The sequence below is a fragment of the Giraffa tippelskirchi genome, chromosome 11, assembly GCF_054371585.1.
Source record: "Giraffa tippelskirchi isolate mGirTip1 chromosome 11, T2T-mGirTip1v1.2.pri, whole genome shotgun sequence".
Classification (NCBI taxonomy): domain Eukaryota; kingdom Metazoa; phylum Chordata; class Mammalia; order Artiodactyla; family Giraffidae; genus Giraffa; species Giraffa tippelskirchi.
The window spans coordinates 122,874,805-122,895,524 of NC_137285.1; the positions used below are offsets into that span (position 1 = coordinate 122,874,805).

The following is a 20,720-nucleotide window of genomic DNA, read 5'->3' on the forward strand; positions in this document are numbered from 1 at the left end:
CAGAATTCAGTGGTGCATCAACTAGATTACACACCATGACCAAACAGGATTTGTTTCTGAAATGCACAGATGGCTTAACTTATAAAAATTGATGAATGTAATGCATCATATTGACAGGACAAAAGAAGAAAACCACATGATCATCATTGTTGATGCAGAAAAAGCGCTATACAAAATTGAACACTTTTCATGATAGAAAATAGAGTTAGAAGGAAACTACTAAGCATAATAAAAGCCATGTTAGAAAAACCCATCGTGGAGATCGTTTGTTATTGTTCAGTCGCTACATCATGTCCTACTCTTTGCCATCTCATGAACTGTAGCATGTCAGGCTTCCCTGTCCTTCACATTGAGTCGGGTGATGCCATCCAGCCTTCTCATCCTGTGTCGCTTCTTTCTCCTCCTGCCTTCAGTCTTTCCCAGCATCAGGGTATTTTTCCAATGAGTCCACTCTTCACATCAGGTGGCCAAAGTATTGGAGCTTCAGTCCTTCCAATGAATATTCAGGGTTCATTTCCTTTAGTATTGACTAGTTTGATCTCCTTGCTGTCCAAGGGTCTCAAGAGACTTCTCCAACACCACAATTCAAAAGCATCGATTCTTCAGTGCTCAGCCTTCTTTAGGTCCAAAACTCACATCCGTACATGATGACTCCTGGAAAAACCGTAGCTTTGACTATATGGACCTTTGCCAACAAAGTGATGGCTCTGCTTTTTAATACGCTGCCTAGGTTTGTCATAGCTTTTCTTCCAAGGAGCAGGCGTCTTTTAATTTTGTGGCTGCAGTCACCGTCCACAGTGTCTTTGGAGCCCAACAGAATAAAATCTGCCACTGTTTCCACTTTTTCCCCATCTATTTGCCATGAAGTGCTGGGACCGGATGCCATGATCTTAGTTTTTTGAATGTTGAGTTTTAAGCCAGCATTTTCACTCTCCTCTTTCCCCTTCACCAAGAGGCTCTTCAGTTCCTCTTTGTTTTCTGCCATTAGAGTGGTATCATCTGTATATCAGAGGTTGTTGATATTTCTCCCAACAGTCTTGAATCAAGCTTGAAATTCATCCAGCCAAGCATTTCGCATGATGTACTTACTCTACATATAAGTTAAATAAGCGGGGTGACTGTATACAGCCTTGACATACTCTTTTCCCAAGTTTGAACCAATCTGTTAGTCCCTGCCTAGTTCTAACTGTTGCTTCTTGACCTGCATATGGGAGGTGGCAGGTAAGGTGGTCTGGTATTCCCATCTCTTAAGAATTTTCCAGTTTGTAGTGATCACACAGTCAAAGGCTTTAGCATAGTCAATGATGCAGAAGTAGATGTTTTTCTGGAACTCTCTTGCTTTCTCAGTGATCCAGTGGATGTTGGCAATTTGCTCTCTGGTTCCTCTGCCTTTTCTAAATCCAGCTTGTACATCTGAAAGTTCTTAGATCATATGCTGCTGAAGCCTAGCTTGAAGAATTTTGAGCATAACCTTGCTAGCATGTGAAATGAGCACAATTGTATGGTAGTATGAACATTCTTTGGCATTGCCGTTTTTTGTGATTGGAATAAAAACTGATCTTCCAGTCTTGGGCCACTGCTAAGTTTTCCAAATTTGCTGACATATTGAGTGTAGCACTTTAACAGCATCATCTTTTAGAATTTTAAAAGCTCAGCTAGAATTCCATCACCTCCACTAGCTTTGTTTGTAGTAATGCTTCCTAAGGCCCACTTGACTTCACATTCCAGGATGTCTGGCTCTGGGTTAATGACTCCACCATCTTAGTTATCTGAATCACTAAGATCTTTTTTGTAGAGTTCTTCTGTGTATTCTTGCCACCTCTTCTTAATCTCTTCTGTTCTTTTAGGTCCTTGCTGTTTCTGTCTTTTATTGTGCTCATCCTTGCATGAAATATTCCCTTGATAGCTCCAATTTTCATGAAGAGATCTCTAGTCTTTCCCATTCTGTTGTTTTCCTCTATTTCTTTGCATTGTTCATTGAAGAAGTCCTCATCACATCACCATTCTCTGGAACTTTGCATTCAGTTGGTTATATCTTTTCCTTTCTTCTTTGCCTTTTGTTTCTCTTCTTTCCTCAGTGAACATCATAAAAAGAAGAGAAAGTGTTAGTCACTCAGTTCTGTCCAGCCCATGGGCTGTATATAGCCCACCAGGCTTCTCTGTCCATGAACTTCTCCAGGCAAGAATACTGAAGGGGATTGCCATTTCCTTCTCCAGGGGATCTTCTGTAGTTCAAGACTGAGAGCTTTTGTTGTAAGATCAGGAATAAGACAGTAATGTTTGCTTTTGCCGCGAGCATTCAACATAATACTGTAAGTCTTAACCAAAGCAGTTAAACAAGATAAAGTTTAAAGATATTCAAATTGGAAAGAAAGATGTTATCTCTCTTTACAGATGATGTGATCTTATATGTAGAAAGCCTAAAAATTCCACACAAAAAAACTTACAGCTAAGGAACAAATTTAGCAAGGTAGCAAGATGCAAAATCAACATAGTAAAATCAGTTGAGTTTCTGTACACTGACAATCTGAAAAGGTAGTTATGAAAACATTTTTGTTTATAATGGCACCAAAAAGAATAAAATACTTTAGGAATAAACTTAACCAAAAAGGCAAAAACCTTGCATACTGAAAACTACAAAACATTGTTAAGAGAAATTAAAGAAGGCAAATAAATGAAAAGATATCACATGTTCATGGATTGGAGGACCTAAAATTGTTACTATATCCATGCTACCCAAAGCAGCCTACTGACATAATGCAATCCCTGTCAAAATCCAAGCTGTTCCTTTTGCAGAAATAGGAAAAATGATCCTAAAACGTAAAGAATCTCAAGGGTACCACGAGCAGTCAAATTAGCCTTAAAAAACAACAGAGCTGGAGGAATCAGACTTTCTGACTTGAAAACAAAGGTACAGTAACTAAAACAGTGTGTTACTGGCATAAAGACAGACGTATATGGAACCGAACAAACAGAGCCCCCACGTATTAGAGAGCCCACACAGGAGACCTCACATAGATGGTTAAATGTTGACAGAGTTGTCAAGACCATGCAATGGGGAAAGAACAGTTTCTTCAACAAATGGTTTTGGGAAAACTGTACATCCATAACAGATGGATGAAGTTGGACCCTTACCTTATGCCATAAATAAAAATTAATTCAAAATTGATCAAAGACCTAAAACATAAGACTTAAAACTATTAAAAAACTGGATATAATATGTTTCACACCATATTTGACAAGAATTTCCTGGGTGTGATACTAAATGCATAGGCAGCAAATAGTGAAAGTAAACTAGACTACATCAAAATCTTTAGGGCTTCCCTGGTGGCTCAGACGGTAAAGCATCTGCCTACAATGCGGGAGACGCGGATTCGATCCCTGGGTTGGGAAGATCCTTTGGAGAAGGAAGTGGCTACCCACTCCAGTACTCTTGCCTGGATAATCCCATGGATGGAGGAGCATGGTAGGCTGCAGTCCATGGGGTCACAAAGAGTTGGACACGACTGAGCGACTTCACTTTCAGTTTCACATCAAAATTTAAAACTTCTGTATATTAAAGAACCCAATCAACAGAATGAAAAGTCAGCAAATCATGTCTCTAATGTAAAGGGTTAATATCCAGAATATGAAGAACTATCGCTCAACCATTTAAAAAAAAACAATTAAAAATGGTCAGAGGACTTGAATATACAATATGATAGATAGATGGCCAACAAGCATATGAAAAGATGCTCAACATTGATAGTAACCCATTAGGAGGTTAATTTAAAAGAAAACATTTTTCCAGGAGTATGGAGAAACTGGAACCTTTGTGTATTTTGGTGAGAATATAAAATGTGGTGCAGCTGTTGTGCAAGAGTATGTGGTTCCTCAAAAATTAGGAGTGACCCAGCATTTCCACTTCTGGGTATATATCCAAAAGAATTGAAAACAGAGTCTTGAAAAATGTACATACCCATATTCATAGCAGCACTATTCATAATAGTCAAGAGATAGAAGAAACCCAAGTGTCCATGAATAAACAAAATGAGTATACATGCCGTGGAATATTACTTAGTCTTAAAAAGGAAGGAGACTTTCACATGCTGCAGAATGGATGAACCTTCAGGACATTATGCTCAGTGATTTAAGCCAGCTGCGGAAAGAAAAGTACTGAGAGTCACATGATTTGAGGCATCTAGAGTGTCAGATTCATAGGAGCAGTAAAATAGTGATAACTTTTATTATACCTTCTTACCTCAATAGAAAATAATGTTAAAGAAAACTCATCTGTTTTTTTGTGGTAATCACTGTACTAGATGCAAAGCATACTGAATGAATAAGGGCACAGTCCTTAATCTCAGATGTTGCTATTAGAAGAAATACATTACCATTATTATTATCAATTCACACTCATTATTTAATGGTTAATGTTAATGCTGTGATGCTCCTGATATCTCATTCTGCAGGCTTTTGTCATTAGTGGTAGTTGTTGCTATTATTACTGTTGTTTTTACAAAGTATAGTGGTAGTTTAAGACCTTCACTAAGATTTAGGTCTTTGCACTAGACTTGGTCAAGGATGCATGGCTTAAGAGTTATTAAAATCAGATTGTAAATAATTGATGTGCCATGGTAGTTTGAAATAAGTGGAGTTTGACGCTCTTGAACCAGACATTTAGCTAGTTGATGATGGGGGTAATTCCTTACTCTTAAGGCTAACTACCTTTGGAGCCAATACTCAGGTTTATGAAATACCTGCAGAATAATTCCAAAGTAACACAGGTACCTTTTTTGCTGTGTATATAGATGTTACTTGGCTTTCTGGTCATAAATGTGAAACATTTACGTTTTACTTGATTGTACATTACAGAAAGGCTGAAGTTACCTTGGATGGAGTTTGGCCAACAGATAAAACATCTCGTTGTTTAATAAAGAGCCCAGATCGACTTGCTGATATCAACTACGAGGGAAGATTGGAAGCAGTTTCAAGGAAACAGGGAGCTCAGTTCAAAGAGTACCGTCCTGAAACGGGTTCTTGGGTGTTTAAGGTATAGTTGCTTAACCTTGTTCTCATAAACTGTAGTTAGAAATTATAAATGGTATATAGCATATAAGTTACATAGTTCTGATAAACTGTAGCTATGAACTGTGTTAGAAGAGATCTTTTCTTAAATTGTTTTTACAGATTAGGAAAAAGATGTAAGGATTGATGTAAAGATACACCATAATTTACTTCAAATTACACATCTCATTAAACCCCAGAGCAGTACGGAGCTATTATAAACTTCCCGAGCACGTGATTCAAATTCTACATCCTATCTTATGACCACTTAGATACACTTCTTTGGTGTGTTTTTCTAATTTGGGGATATCAGGCAAAATTTTTGTCTCTTGATAAATCAATTCTTCCCAAATAATTGTTCTTCTTTTAAAGATTTCTAGGGTGTAAAGGTTGACTTGCTCCCTTCCTTGCTAGTTTAGTCCAGTGGATTCTTTCTCTTCTAGACCAGTTGGATTATTTAGCTTGTTGAAGGCCCTTGTGTAGGTCGAGAACAACTGAGCAGTATATATATGTAAAAATAGTAATGGCTTTTTTGGATATTTTTTTCTGCATTAATGTAAAGTTGATAATTATATGAGCAACTAGTACACATACCAAACACCATCTAAATCTTAGAGAAACAATAAAATGTGGTTAGGTGACATTTCACTGTGCTTTAAATACTTTGATCTCCTGCCCCGTTATTATTTTTTTAAAGCTAATTCTGCAAGATTGCAGCCTTTCTGAATATAACAGTTTTGAAATTGATTTTGTTGGATTCTTCTCCACCTTAGGTCTCTCATTTTTCTAAGTATGGCCTTCAGGATTCTGATGAAGAGGAGGAGGAACGGCCATCCAAAACTAGTACAAAGAAGTTGAAGACTGCCCCTTTACCTCCTGCAGGCCAGGCCACCCCATTCCAGATGGCTCTTAATGGCAAACCAGCACCTCCACCCCAGGTAGAGACCGGACAATGAATTTGAATGGAGTCCATGATACAGAAGTTGAAAGCAAGTCATTCAGCTAGTACAAAGCTGTTCTATGACCCCTCGAACTTTGAAGAGTACAAATGTATTGGCAGTCACGTTAAGAGAAGTACAAGAGGGAGGGCATGAGGTGGTACTGGCATCTGGTGTTTACTTGAGAGATTTAAAGAATTCTCTTGCTGTTTGGATCATTCCTTCAACAGATTGTCATTCTTAAACACCTCCCTCCCTTTTCATTTGGACTTGCTGAATTCTGTGCTCAGTGATCCACTTAAGACAGTATTTTGCTTGTGTGGGTTAATGCAAAGTAAATCCTACTTTTGTTGACTACCTAATGTGCAGTTTAATCTTGTTACCTCCATGGTTTTTTAAAAGTTCAATTAGCTTTCTGCAAGGATTTTTAACTCCATTTTTCTCAAGTTGTTTGCTTATACTTCAGGTAATCTCTTAATATTTGTATTTTAACAATACATAATCTTTATGAAAATACATAAGCTTTATAATATAAGGGAATTACTTGGCTTGGAGAGAGTAGGGGCTGCATTATTTATTGCAATTACTTGTATCATACTCTTTCGGTATTGTTAAGCCAGTATAAACCTTTTGTCCTTGTAAGGAAAGGTTTGTAATTTAAATATCAGGTAGTTTCTTTGCTGACTCATAAAAGAGTTTTACTTTCATTTGGATGTTGTTTATATTCAATCAAGTTATAACATTTTTTTTCTCTGCTGCCATTTTCCTTCAGAGAAGAGAATTTGATACAAAATTTCTTTGTAAAGCATCCTCTACCTCTCAGCTGCTAAAAGCAGGACCTTTGGAATTTTCCAGGCTACAATTCTTATGGCTGCTGAAATGTGCGATTTTTATGATTGATTAAATAATTTCTTGGGAGGCAACTTTCTTGAGATTTTTGTGTATATATGTTCATGTTTGCGCGTATGGGGGAGGGGGAGGATATGATATCAGTGGGAAATGGGAAATATGTTGACTTTTATGTTCATAATTATAGCATTTAGAATATCCCTCTATTTAGAATACATCTCTTCTGAACTAAAAAAATGCTGTAAATGAACTTGATTTTCCAGTTACCCACATTCATTTTGTCTGAATCATATGCTTTGTATAATCTCCCTTTCTAACGTGGTTTTTAATCTTAACAGTGTATGTATTTCTTAGGATAAGAATTAGATAACCTTCTTTTCTCCCAATAAAAGTAATATGTAGGATCCTAAAGATACAGTTGAAAAAGATAAGCTTCATCTTGTGAATAGATCAAATTTATACAATGTTGGCCATCAGTGATTTTTAGGCTCTTTAATTTCCAGAATACAAATAGTAAATAACTATAAATTCTTGTGATGGCACTGCAGTAGGTGAGAGTCTTAAAAACTGAGCACCAGAAAATTTCAGGAGAACAAGGTTCTAGGACTAAGGGAGGTGGTAAGGATCAAGATGGGCAAAGAGAATATCATGAATAGGTATCTTTTTCAGATAATCTCATTTGATTGAGGAAGTGGATGGTCCTCCTTTTGGATGCGGAAGGGAGAAATGGGTAGACTTGTTTAGATATTTGGGCTAATGTGTTAGAGGAAAAACAGGGAAGCCTGGAGAACTTTTTTGTCCTACTGCCTAGTGACCTGCATGATGTTAGGAGAAATGCCAGTGGCTGCGCAGTTTTTAAGTTATTAGCACCAGAAGATACATTTACTTGGCATGAGGAAAATAACCTGAGCCATCTGAATAAACTGGAAACAGCAGTCTTCTCATCCCACCATCAAGATGACTATCTTCACACTATCACCCAGCTCCCTGGAGAGATTGATGTCTGTGATACCGTGTCCCTCCGGTCTGTTCTAGCCCTTTTCCTCTGACTTGGGGCAAAAGTTGGGCGGTTCCATAAGGCATTAGGAAGATACATAGTTTTGTTTAATGATTACATTTATCCTACTATCTGTTACATAATATCCTCAATCCCTTCTTTGCAGTTCATTCTTAAATCCTGCTTTGTTCCTAAAAAAGCAGGTGAATCTAAGCAACCAGAAAACAGACCCTAAACATTAGGCCACCAGAGAACTCCCCTTCTATTAAATTAGAGAAAAGGTTGGCAGAAAAACCTTAACCACAGATGAATTAGGGCAGCTGTAGAAACATTTGTTGGGTAGTTGAAGCATTTGTTCTAAAATGCTGATCTGAGATGCAGAGTTCAGCTGATTGCATAAGTACCTTGGAGAACTTCGATTCCATGTGTCTGGCTTAAATGCTTTCCTCCAGGTGATTGAGATATGTGCAGCCTGGTTTTAAAACTGTCAAAAGACTTCAGATCTTTAGCACTGAGGTAGAGAGACATGTAGCTTTTTCCTCAGTCTTATACTGCAGTGTAACTTGTGTTCAGTCCCGTCAAGGCACACTAGTGGACTTGCTCAGGAAGTTAGCATTGTTCACTCGATAAGCACATTCAAATAACTGTAAAAACTGTTTAAAGGGAAAAAAAGGATTAGAATTGAGAAGAAAATTCTGTTTTATCTTGTATTTACTTAAAAAAAAATAAATGAAGTTGCAGCTATCTAAATTTAGCCTGTTGGAGAGTGGAAGTTTCTAAAAACTTTAAAGGTTTCAGGACTGAAACCTCACCTTCCATATATCTAAAGCGAGTCGTTTTACAGATATTGTCTGTTTACTTAGTATATGTAATGGGCTTCTCAACTCCCCACCTCCACACCCTTCTTTCCTTATTCAGTTTCTTCTGTGTCACCAGTTTCTTATTAGTCTGCTTTTCTTTCTAGGGCTGGCTCTGAAGAAGCACCTGATCTCCAAAGATTTCTCTGAAAATAACGTCTTTTGGGGTAGTTTATTGCAATTACTTAGATATACTTAAAATTCACACATGAGGGTTCTAGGAGTTTACCAGGTCCTTATAGTTTAATAGTAATTCACTTCCCCCATCCACTTATTAGATGATATTAGTTTTGAAGTCAGTGCATGAGTATGAAGCAAATAAAACCGTGATTGCGTAGGATTCTTAAAGATAGTCTTGAGTCCCTCAGTCTCCAGACTCACTTGATAAAATCCTGCCAGTTTGCTTCTAAAAGTGTTCTAAATGAGCACCTCTTCTTGTTACTGTTAGTCCTTTGTTGAATAGTATAGTAAATTGAAACTCTCCTCCTCCCTTTCCTCTCATCTATACTTGCTCCTTATCCTTTCATAGTTACTAGCCTTTTCTCCTATGTGGCAGGCACTGCATTAGGCAGTAGAAATAATTAAATGTAGTGAATTTAACAATGTGGTTAGTCTTAGATTCAGAAAACAGTAGGCTATATCTGCTTTCAAGGGTTCACAATCTGGTGGGACAAAAATAATATATACAGGAAATTATAACATACATTGTATAAAATAGGTGTAGACAAGGTATTATGGGAGCCCAACAGAAAAGAGTATCCTGACATTTTGACAGAGGATGGGGAGTCTTATAACTTTTCTTAAAAGTGAATTGGTTAAAAATGAACATACCAGGGGGGCATTGGAATGTTCTTCTAATTCCTGTAATTATAATGGGAGGATCACCACCAGGGCTTTTAATTTTTTTTTCAGAATTTGAAAGCATCAAAGTAACTTGCCTGTAGGTTAACCCCAATAGGTTAATATATATATATATATATCACTTTTGTCTTTTAACCAATTTAGCCTCCAGTTTTGTTAGAGCAGTCCTTAGGGGTTGTTCACAACTTAAGTAACAATTCACTACATATCCAACACCTCAACATTTCTACAGTTATGGAGGGCAGTAGTCATTCTTTTAGTAAGGATATTTGTTAAAGGAATTCAGGGGAGTAATAGATAATATACCATTGAAAATAAAGTTTAAAAACTTACACTAATGGTCATTTCTTGGTTCAAAGAAATCACAAAACTTTTTTTAACCACCTATTGTATAATTGGATCCATTTGAAGTTTACTGTGAAACAGGCCACTCATGAAAGACAAACCAGAAACTGTGGAAGGTTAATAATCTACAGATGATATATTATGAAAGAAAAATAGGTAGAAGAACTTTTAGCTTTGAGAATGTTTCGTAAATTACCATAGCCATTTGTTAACATTTTACCAGATCATATGTGAGTTTAGGACATTTTTAATGTGAATTTGCACTGAGCCAATTTTACAGTATGTTTCAGCTTTATGAATGTTTACCTTTTCAAACCATAGACTGTAATCATGACTATGTCTTTAAAACTCCCTAATAATTGTAAATCTAACTCTTGACATATTTAAACACATTTAAACCTAAAAGAATTATTCCCAGATTAAAATTGTTCCTAGTAGTACTTTGTTTTTTCTTTTGGGAAACACATTCTTCATCTGATACAATATTCCATGTGATATTGCACAGGTAGAGCTAACCTTAGGATTCAGTCGCCCCAAAAATAAATTCCAGGCCCAAAATTGTGTTTGTGATAACTAGAAATTTATTTCTAAATGCTTTTAAGAAAATGCAAAGGTACTAGAGATTTTGATATTTGTGTCTTTTATTCTCTCTTCCCCATGGCTTCTGGATGCAAGGCAATGTGAAGTCATGGTAACTCTGTATAAATCAGAAAATTATGGTTGCTAACTAAATCAAGTAAGGCATAATCATAGTCTGAGGTTGAATATTTTTTCAGTATGGGTGCTGGCTTAGGTCCAGGCTCCAGACCATAATATTATGAAAGGGTAATTCCATGAATCTTCATTTGGATCCCAAGTAATAATAGAGGAGTTTTGGGGAAGTTGTTCTTCAGTACTCTAGCAAATATATTCCCTCACATTATGATGGAATGGGCAGAATCAAATGTTGTTATATCATATTTTGAATAAAGTAAATATGGTCTAGAAGCTCTATGTCTATCTGGTGTCATTTAATGCCGCTTCCCTGATCTTTCTGCTGTCTACAGAGCCAGAGCCCAGAGGTGGAGCAGTTAGGGAGGGTTGTGGAACTGGACAGTGACATGGTAGATATCACCCAGGAGCCAGTTTTGGATTCCATGTTAGAAGAGAGCGTGCCTGAGGATCAGGAACCTGTGTCCGCCTCAACACACATTGCATCTTCACTGGGAATTAATCCACATGTGTTACAGGTGAAGTCCTAACCCACCCTTATTATAAGAATCCAAACTAGTATTCATCTTCCTTTCTTAATACCAGGCCTTTTCTTTCATTAGTCCCTTAAGGGCATTGAACGGTCACTGGAATGAGGAAAAAACAAGAATATGGCCCATGTTCAGGCATCATTTTGCCATTCGTGGAAGGAAGGCTATATTGAGATTCAGAAGACCTAGATTCTAGGCCCAGTTTTGTAACTATTACTGTGTGACTTTAGGCAAGTCGTTTAACATCTGTGAGCACTGATTTTTCTCTATAAAATATTAACTTCATTTACAGAGAGGTTTTGAGGCTCTGGAAAGTGCTCCACAGAAGTGTTTCTTGTTTTTTTTAATTGTAGTTACAAGTTTGTTTAAGCTGTCTCAGTTTCTCCTTGCCTATGCCTTTTGTCATATTATGAATTTAGCCTTTGGCTTATATATGACTTTAAAATTAATTCATTCAGCAAATATGTAAGCTGCTGCTGTGTGCCAGCCTCTGGTGAGACTATATACAAAGGAGAGAAGTTTTATATAACGTCTGTCCTTCAGGCACATACAGTATAACAGAGTCAGTCACACAAATGTTGTACTAGCTCTGGACACAACCTGAGGCAGAGCTTTTTAATTGGTTGTTGTAAGCTGCATTTTTCTTTTATGGCCTTTGGATTTGGGGGAGCACATTCATTCTATAGATATTGCTTTTTTAGATCATGAAAGCATCATTGCTTGCTGATGAAGAAGATGTAGATACCGTACTGGATCAGCGCATCACTCGCCTTCCTTCTAAAGCAGATACTTCTCAAGAAATATGTTCTCCCAGGCTCCCCATCTCAGCAACTCACTCATCAAAACCTCGTTCATTAGGTACTGTAAAAGATGCTCTTTTACAAGAAAGCTGTAAAGTCTGGCTTTTCACATATCTTCTAAGCTGAGTCAACTTCTGTAGCAAATAACTCCAAGCTATGATTATTGGTGCAGACGCAAGAGTTGTATGGGGAAAAAAAGCATTTGTGTTTTGTTTAGGGGTTAGTTTTTATTTGCTTATGAGTGTGGCTTAGATAGTAAGCTCAGTTCTCCTAATTTTTATCAGACCTTAGAAGAATCAACAAGTTGTCCTGTACTGTACTCTTTGTGCAATTCTAGCACTATCCTTATTGTTTTCTAGGGGCAAATGTTAACTTCCTATAATGCACAAAACTTTTCAGATTTCTGCTTTCCCCTAAAATTTGCCAAATTTCTGGGAAAGCAATTTCCTATTTTATTTTAAAGCTTTTCTTATCTCTTCTAGTGGACTTTTAATTATGTGGGATTGGAGGTAGGGTATTGATATCAATAAAAGAGTTAAGTAGGTATAATTTCAAAACATTTTGAAAGCCAGAGGAACTACCAGGAAGGAATTTGTTATGTTGCCTTAAAAACTTTATTTTTCAATTCTTTTGAGTACCCTTATTAACTTTCCTTTAAAAAATGCTTTAATGAAACATCAGTTAAACATTTATAAGCTTTTCCACATAATGAACACTACATGAAAATCTCATACTTCAATCAACGATTCCTTGCTTTAGACAGGAAGTAGATAAAATTGAAAAAGAGGCAAAAGTAACAAAAACTATCCTTCTGAAAGGCATACATGCAATTACAGGATATCTCAGTGGGTTTGGTTTCTTATTCTAGCATTGAGCATTGGAGTGGTAGGAATTTTGAGTTTTGATATTACCAACTTTCTATATTGACTAAAAAGGAAACATTTGCATTTTGATCAGGGCATGAGCAGATAGATTTTTAAAATAGTAGCAATAGTGTTATTATTGTTGACATCATCATTGGAATTCCTGCCTTGATTTCCCATGTGAAAATTATTTCTGCAGTCTTGATATAACCTGCTCCTACTCATCTATATCTGATTTAATTATGGATAGTTTAATAAAACTACAATTTCAGCCTTGCTGGTTGTTATTGTTCAAGAATCAATAGGCTGTATTTTCTAATAGTCTTTTTTTCCTCCTTATTTTAGTAAGTGGGTTACTACAATCAAAATTTACAAGTGGAACTTTTCTTTCACCAAGTGCCTCTTTACAAGAATGTCGTACTCCCAGAACATCATCGATGATGAATATCCCATCCACATCCCCTTGGTCTGTCCCTCCACCCCTGACTTCTGTGTTTACGGTGCCGAGCCCAGCCCCTGAGTTTCAGTTGAAAACAGTGGGTACACGCAGACAACCAGGCCTAGTCCCCCTTGAAAAGTCTGTCACCTATGGCAAGGGGAAGCTCCTGATGGACATGGCCCTATTTATGGGACGATCATTTCGGGTTGGTTGGGGCCCCAACTGGACGCTTGCTAATAGTGGAGAACAGCTGAGTGGTTCTCTGGAACTGGAAAATCATCAGATTGCTGACTGTATGGAATATGGATTCCTGCCTAATCCAGTAGCTGTTAAATCGTGAGTCACATTTTTTTATGTTTTCTGAGAAAGGCAGTGTGGTAGGTGAACAAAAGCTTGTCATCACCAGGTGACACGAGGTCAGGGCTCCCCTTTGTGATTTTCTAGATATATTCTTAGCACAGTTTTATTGGCATAATTAAAAATTATGTAATACTTACCTATTGATAATTATTAATAACTTGCCATTAATAACTCCATTTGTATCATCAAGGTATGAAGAGTATATTAATTCTTACCTAATGGTTAAACTTCAGTTGGAAAAGATAACAGACCCAAAGCTAATTGCTGTAGCATTCCTTGAGTTTTCATCCTTTCTATCGTATTAGTCATTTTGCCATTTTCTCACTTAAGATATTTGTCATTTCTTCATATATAAGGTATATTCTCAATAAAGCACCTTCTCTGTATCTTTGACCTAATAAGGTAGATGTATAAACTGTGGTAATCCTTTATAGTTTGATAATAGGAAGCAGAATTTCTTTAAAATCACAGTAGAATGTTTGTATCCAATTTTGTAATTAGATAAGAAGAAAGATTTTATTGTAGGAACATTCTGCCATCTATCTTTATTTTCTGTCTTATCTGTTATTTGCCCTTGTAGCCTAACTGAGTCTCCATTCAAAGTTCATTTGGAAAAACTTAGTTTGAGGCAAAAGAAGCTGGACGAAGACCTGCAATTATACCAGGCATCTTTGGAGCTTAAATTAAAACATAGCACTGTTCACGTGGATGAGCTGTGTCCTCTTATTGTCCCAAATCCGGGAGTTGCTGTCATTCATGACTATGCAGATTGGATTAAGGAAGCATCGGGAGATTTATTGGAACCACAAAGTGAGTATGGACTACGCTTCTAACCTTTGATGTCCCAGGAACAGGAGTAGCAGCATACATTCATAGCAGGATGTATTTCCTCATGCCACTGTAGTGGGTGGATGCCTGAACTTGGACTTAATCTGTAGTTGACCTGCGATGAACAGAATCTCAAACAGGGAGAAATCCTGTCGTTGTTTATCATCACTTTTACACCCCTGTTTGGAGGAACTTATAGTTCCTCTTGTGAATTTATGAAATTAGATCTTTTGCCCCACCCAGAGAACATCGAGTTCCTAAGTCCTACTCATTCTTCGTGTCCAATTCAAGACCCACTTGTTCTTCCCAACAACTTTGGTGATTATGACTTCTCTTCCTGACCTCTCTCACTGTTACCCCTCTGTAATGATTGTGACCATGTTTTTCTGAACCCGTACTTTGATTAAGGGCTTTTCTAATTTTGGCACTTAATTTCAAGGAAAATTAGGAAAATTTAACATGTAGAAAAATTACATGTTTCACACATCAGTTCACATCACTTTTATTGCAAATGGGTACTATTTTAGGATGTTCCATACCACACATTTTGGAACTTGCTTACGTTCATTTCTTTGTGCTTGCTTCAGTTGTCTCATCTCTTCAAACACGTGAGTCATCATCCCAGTGCATACTTGTGAATAGCATAAAGTGGTAAACAGTGCTCCCTTTTTGTTTTCCTTCACAATGGGCAGTATAGCATAGTAATTAAGAATTGGACTCCAATTACTTGAATTTGAATCCTGGCTCTGTTACATCTTGCCTGTAATTTTGAGCAAGTCACTTAAAGTTCCATACTTCAGTTTCCTCATCTGTAAAATGAAGATGGTAGCTATCATAATTATATTGTGTAGATAGAGTTGGTTTACTCTTTTAAGGACTTTTGAACAGTATCATTTAGGCTCGCTAAATTGTTAGGCTGTAGCAGAGAATAATCCTTCACAAGTTCTTAGAGCACTTTCTATTTCTTAAGAAAGCATTTGTGAACAAAATTTGATCAAGTCAGGATTTTTCTCTATCATTTGAGACTATATTAGCCATAATTAGGCTAGAGGAGTCTGTTTAAAGGAGCATAGGAAGTACCATGGGAACATGGACTTACACCACACACCTCTGGAGCTTGTAAGACACAGCTGAGTGAGATGCAGACAGAAAAATCAACTCGAGTCGTTGTTGGGGTATTCATTAATGTATTTTTAATGCCACAATTATAGTGATCCCCTCTCTGTAGTTATTGTATGACTTTGTGTCATTGCATTGTTTTCCTGTCCATTCCTTAGTTGTGAAGCACTGGAGCCTAACATGGACGTTATGCGAAGCTCTGTGGGGCCACCTGAAGGAGCTTGATAGCCAGCTGGATGAGCCCAGTGAATACATTCAGATTCTGGAGCGAAGGAGAGCTTTTTCTCGCTGGCTGTCCAATACCGCCTCACCTCAAATTGAGGAAGAAGTCTCCTTGACCCAAAAAGACAACCCTATGGAGGCTGTCTTCAGCTACCTCACGGGCAAGAGGATCAGTGAGGCCTGCTCCCTGGCCCAGCAGTCAGGTAGGACATACAGTCCTCTGCACTTCTGCCTACTTCCTATTCACTGTCCCTACCCCTTAATTGTGGGTTTGCCCTTTTCTTCTAACCTGAATATTAAGTATAAACTTCCCAGCAAGATTGCTGGTTTCTCCAAAATAGGTAGGGACTGAGCCTTCTGGTTTTCCTTTCATAACCTTAAATCATAAATTTTAATTAAAGTTATTTTAATTTTATATGCTACACATGCATTTGCAGTAAAAGTAGAAAATGTAGATAAGCACAAAGCAGTAAACCAAAATCACCTAAATCCTTTACTGCTATTCACTGCAAACATTTCAATGTGCAGTTTGTATTTAAAATGTTTACTTTGCAATATATATAAAGTATATACAAATATGTGCATATAGAGCAACATATGCATGTTTTAAAAGATAGTATCCTGTTTTTTATATATATTTTTTTTCATTCCGTTTTTTTCATGTAATACATTACAAATGTTATATAGATATTGTAGTCAAATACTTCTTAATATTCTTTCATACATAAAATGTGCCATGTTAGCAGACTTCTTTTGACATTTAGGTCCCTCTACTGAACTTTTTAAACATATATGTTTTGCACTGATTCACTTATTTCATTCAAATAAACATATAGAAGTTTAATTTTTGGACTTCTCATATGTATATGTGTGTGTGTATTTTTAGTTCCAAATTCATTAGTGAGAGGCATTCAGCAAGTAGTTACTAAGTGTCTAGATAGAAATCTTGACAGGATTAAAGGATGACAGTTCAGTTTAATATGTATATAATTAGATCCTTGATCAAACTTTATTGAAACCTTGTTTACTGAAGCCAACTAACTAGAGCCATCAACTGGGTTTATTTTCAACTTGTGCCTTATGTAGTCTTCATACATTAATACAGTGAAAACTTTTCTTCAGGATTGACCTTCTATAAAATTATAAAGATTATGAACCATTTAAGAGATACACATAGACGTGAGTGGAAGAGGATTGCTGGAAGTCAGATCCTTAGATTTATTCATTCACAAACTCAACTTTTCCTCCCCTTTTTTTCTTACCCTAAGATTAAGGTTTAGGGAAGGCACTATGTTTCAGCTTATTAAAAACTTTTGCTTCACTTCCTACCTCCACTTTCAATAATTGATAGAGAACTAACTAAACAAAGTCAAGAATATAGACTACTTAAAACACTGTCAATAAGAAGCATTACTTGATACCTACTCAACAAGAAGAGACGCCTCAAATTAATAATCTAAGCTTCTATGTTGAGGAATTAGCAAAAGAAGAGCAAATTAAACCCAAAGGTAGAAGAAGGAGGCAATAGTAAAGATTAGAACAGAATTCAGTGATAATGAAAACATAGAAACAGTAGAGGAATCGATAAAACCAAAGTTTTTTTAAAAGATCAAGAAATTTTATAAATCTTTAACTACACTGACAGTGAAAAAAAGAGGAAAGATACATTGCCAAAAATAGGAATGAAAGTGTGACCATCGCTACTACAGAAAAGGAAATACTGTAAGAAAGTCTGTGTCAACAAATGCAACAACTTGGATGAAATTGAAAATTCCTAGGAAGGTGTAATTATCGAAACTCAAGAAAAAGTAGAAAATCTAAATAGATCTGTAAGAAGTTGAATTAGTAATTTGAAACCTTCACTTAGAAAAGCTCAGGCCCAGATGTCTTCCCTGGTGAATACACTTAAGCTTTTATAAGAAGAAATAATACGAAGGAATTCCCTGGCAGTCCAGTGGTTAGGACTCCGGGCACTCACTGCTGAGGGCCCAGGTTCAGTCCCTGGTCAGGGAATTAAGACCCTGCAAGCTGTACATTGCTGCAAGAAGAAAGAAAGAATACCAATATTCTACAACTGTTCCAGAAAATAGGAGGGAGCACTTTTCACCTCACCTATGGCAACATTATTGTCCTGATATCAAAGCAGTCCTACCAAAAAAACTGCATCTAACATCATACTTAATGTTGAAAAGACAGGATGATTTCATTATAAGATTGGGGACAGCAGTCACAGCAATGTGGAATCAGCATAAGGATGAACATTCACATCAGTGGAACAGAAATTAGAATCCAAATATAAAACTCTTGTGCTTACAGTCAGTTGATTTTTGACAAAAGTGCCAAGATAGTTTAAATGTGAAAAGGACAATCTTTTCAACAAATAATGCTGGAATAGTTGAATGTTCACTTGCAGAAGATGAATTTAGACCCTTACATCACACCATACACTAATATCAACTTGAAGTTTTCTAGACTCCTTCCATTTGTTCAAGTATATGTTCTTGTCATTAAGGAAAGTCTATGTGAAAAGTCAAGGATTGGCAGAAGCTAAATTGGTTGATTAGAGCCAAAAGAGATGACCTTAATGATTGAGTCAAGATATGATATACCAGTTTCTTCTCAGAACTTGTCCAGTAGATACACAGAAATAACCTTTTTTCCTTTATTGTGATTCATTTAGAATACTAGCAGCTCATGGTCAGATGGGCTGCAACATTTACTGCGTGAATCATAGTCCAGTCATGTTTTGGTTACCTGTATACAGGTAATCAGGGAGACAGCTTGGCCTATTAACACATTTCCAGATGTGTTCCTGATGCATGATTTCTTTCCTCCAGGTGTCTCTGGTATGAAGGAAACACTTTGTGATGAGAGCCTTAGTTTCTGGGCAGGACAGTACTTTAGTCACGTAAGCACTGACCCATATCCAAAGACAAAAGAACAAGGAAAAGGAGCATTGACTTTAAGGAGGTCAGTTAGGGCTGAAACAAAGAATTATTCTTTTAATTTATGGTCTGATTCTCTGTGTACTATACAGTCTGTATGTAATTAGGTTAGGTTAAGCTACTTTGAAGATTTTCTACCCTAGGCAAAAGTTTTCTACTCAGTCTTTCAGCACTACTGCCAGAAGCAGTCAGAGGTATTTCTGGGGGCCAGAAGAAATAAGATAATGCCCTTAAGTGCTTTTCCAAGTCTATAAATTCTCAGCATCACCAAAGAACTTCTGTTTCTCTTGTAGGTGATCATCGTCTTGCTCTTCTTTTATCCCAGTTGGTTGGCAGCCAATCAGTCCGTGAGCTGCTTACTATGCAGCTGGTGGATTGGCATCAACTCCAGGCTGACTGCTTCATCCAGGAGGAAAGACTCCGCATCTTTGCCCTCTTGGCTGGAAAACCGGTATTGTCCTCTTTTCTTGTGAACTCCCATAAATTTTCTCATAGATTCAGGGTTGCTTGAAGTTAAGGCAAAGAGCTATCTTTTAAGTTGTACATTGTTACCTATAACTAAGCAACTTGTATTTAACTTTGAGCAGAAATATTTTCAAATTAGAAAGGTATAGTATGTACATTGTGGGGGAAGAAAATACCGGTTGTATAGAAATTAAAATGTTAAAATTTGCCATATCCCCTATCATAGTGATAAACAACATAATTTGTCTTTCTAGACATATTTTAAGTATATTCTGACATACATGCATGCACATTTATATTTGTATATATTCAAATAGAATTATATATAGTTCTGCAACTTTTCTTGGAAACTTACTGAATATGGACACTTTCTCATGTTGTTTGGCCTCTCTTTTTTAATAGCCACTTCTCTTGCATTTTATGTATGATATATCATAATGACTTTAAGCCAGTTTTCTTGCTGCCTACCTATTTTGCTTGCCATCAATTTCCAAAACACAGTCACTGATCACAATTTATTAACATCTTAAAAAGTTGGCCACTGTGGGCAGTGAGTGGTTCTCATCACTTCTCAGTGCACTTGTTGTCTAAGTGCCCCCTATTTAGTCCACCCAGTCACCTGCCACCAGGGAACTGTGTAGTTTATATCTGGCCCATTAACACTGCTATTGAAATCATTTAAAATGCAACTTGAATAAGTGAGAAGTATGCAGGCCTGGGCAGGAACAAGGTAATATATAATGTAGAGCTGTGGTGGTGATTTTGCCTCCTGCAGGTGTGGCAGCTCTCAGAGCAGAAGCAAATCAATGTGTGCTCCCAGTTGGATTGGAAACGCTCCCTGGCTGTCCATCTTTGGTATTTGCTTCCACCAACAGCTTCCATTTCCAAGGCGCTCAGCATGTATGAAGAAGCATTTCAGGTACGTGTATCCAGCGGAACCAAGCATGAGTCCTGGTAGGAGTTCTGGTCTTACCAGAAAAGTACTCCAGAGGAAAAAAAACCATCAAATCACATTTCACAATACTTTTTTCTAACTACTTTTTTGAAATTACTGTAAAATTGAAATGGACATAGGAAATCTGATGGGAAATTTCTTCAAATGTCTGCTTCTGTTTTGCTTAATACAATGAGTTTCCACAATTTACTCTTTTTTTTAAAGTGATATTATTATTTTTTGCTATGCTGGGTCTTTGTTGCTTCACTCAGGCTTTCTCTAGTGGGGCGAGTGGAGGCTACTCCTTGGTTGCAGTGTGCGGGCTTCTCATTGCGGTGGCTTCTCTTGTAGAACACAGGCTCTAGGGCATGTGAGCTTCAGTAGTTGTGACACATGGGCTCAGCTGCCTCTTGCCATGTGGGATCTTCCTGGACCAGGGATCAAACCAGTGTCTTCTGCCTTGCAAGGCAGATTCTTAACCACTGGACCATCAGGGAAGCCCATAATTTATTTTCTTAACTGCTGTTTTCCTGCACCAACATTAGAGGGTTTTTCTTCATTCCTAATGCTGTCTTATTCCTTTGGGAATTCCCTGAGCTACAGCCTGACCT

General features: G+C 37.1%; 1 protein-coding gene across 11 annotated transcripts in view; it reads left to right on the top strand.

The window, feature by feature from the left end:
• Positions 1-20,720, top strand: part of NUP98 (nucleoporin 98 and 96 precursor) — an 85,021-nt gene that overhangs the window by 55,194 nt on the left and 9,107 nt on the right. For all 11 annotated transcript variants that reach the window (XM_081539289.1, XM_081539291.1, XM_081539295.1 and 8 more), the window contains 9 exons: positions 4,855-5,032; positions 5,820-5,984; positions 10,940-11,122; positions 11,836-11,992; positions 13,143-13,572; positions 14,177-14,406; positions 15,702-15,968; positions 19,004-19,161; positions 19,951-20,094. In XM_081539289.1, the coding sequence (XP_081395415.1) occupies positions 4,855-5,032; positions 5,820-5,984; positions 10,940-11,122; positions 11,836-11,992; positions 13,143-13,572; positions 14,177-14,406; positions 15,702-15,968; positions 19,004-19,161; positions 19,951-20,094 (1,912 nt within the window). The remainder of the gene's footprint in view (positions 1-4,854; positions 5,033-5,819; positions 5,985-10,939; positions 11,123-11,835; positions 11,993-13,142; positions 13,573-14,176; positions 14,407-15,701; positions 15,969-19,003; positions 19,162-19,950; positions 20,095-20,720) is intronic.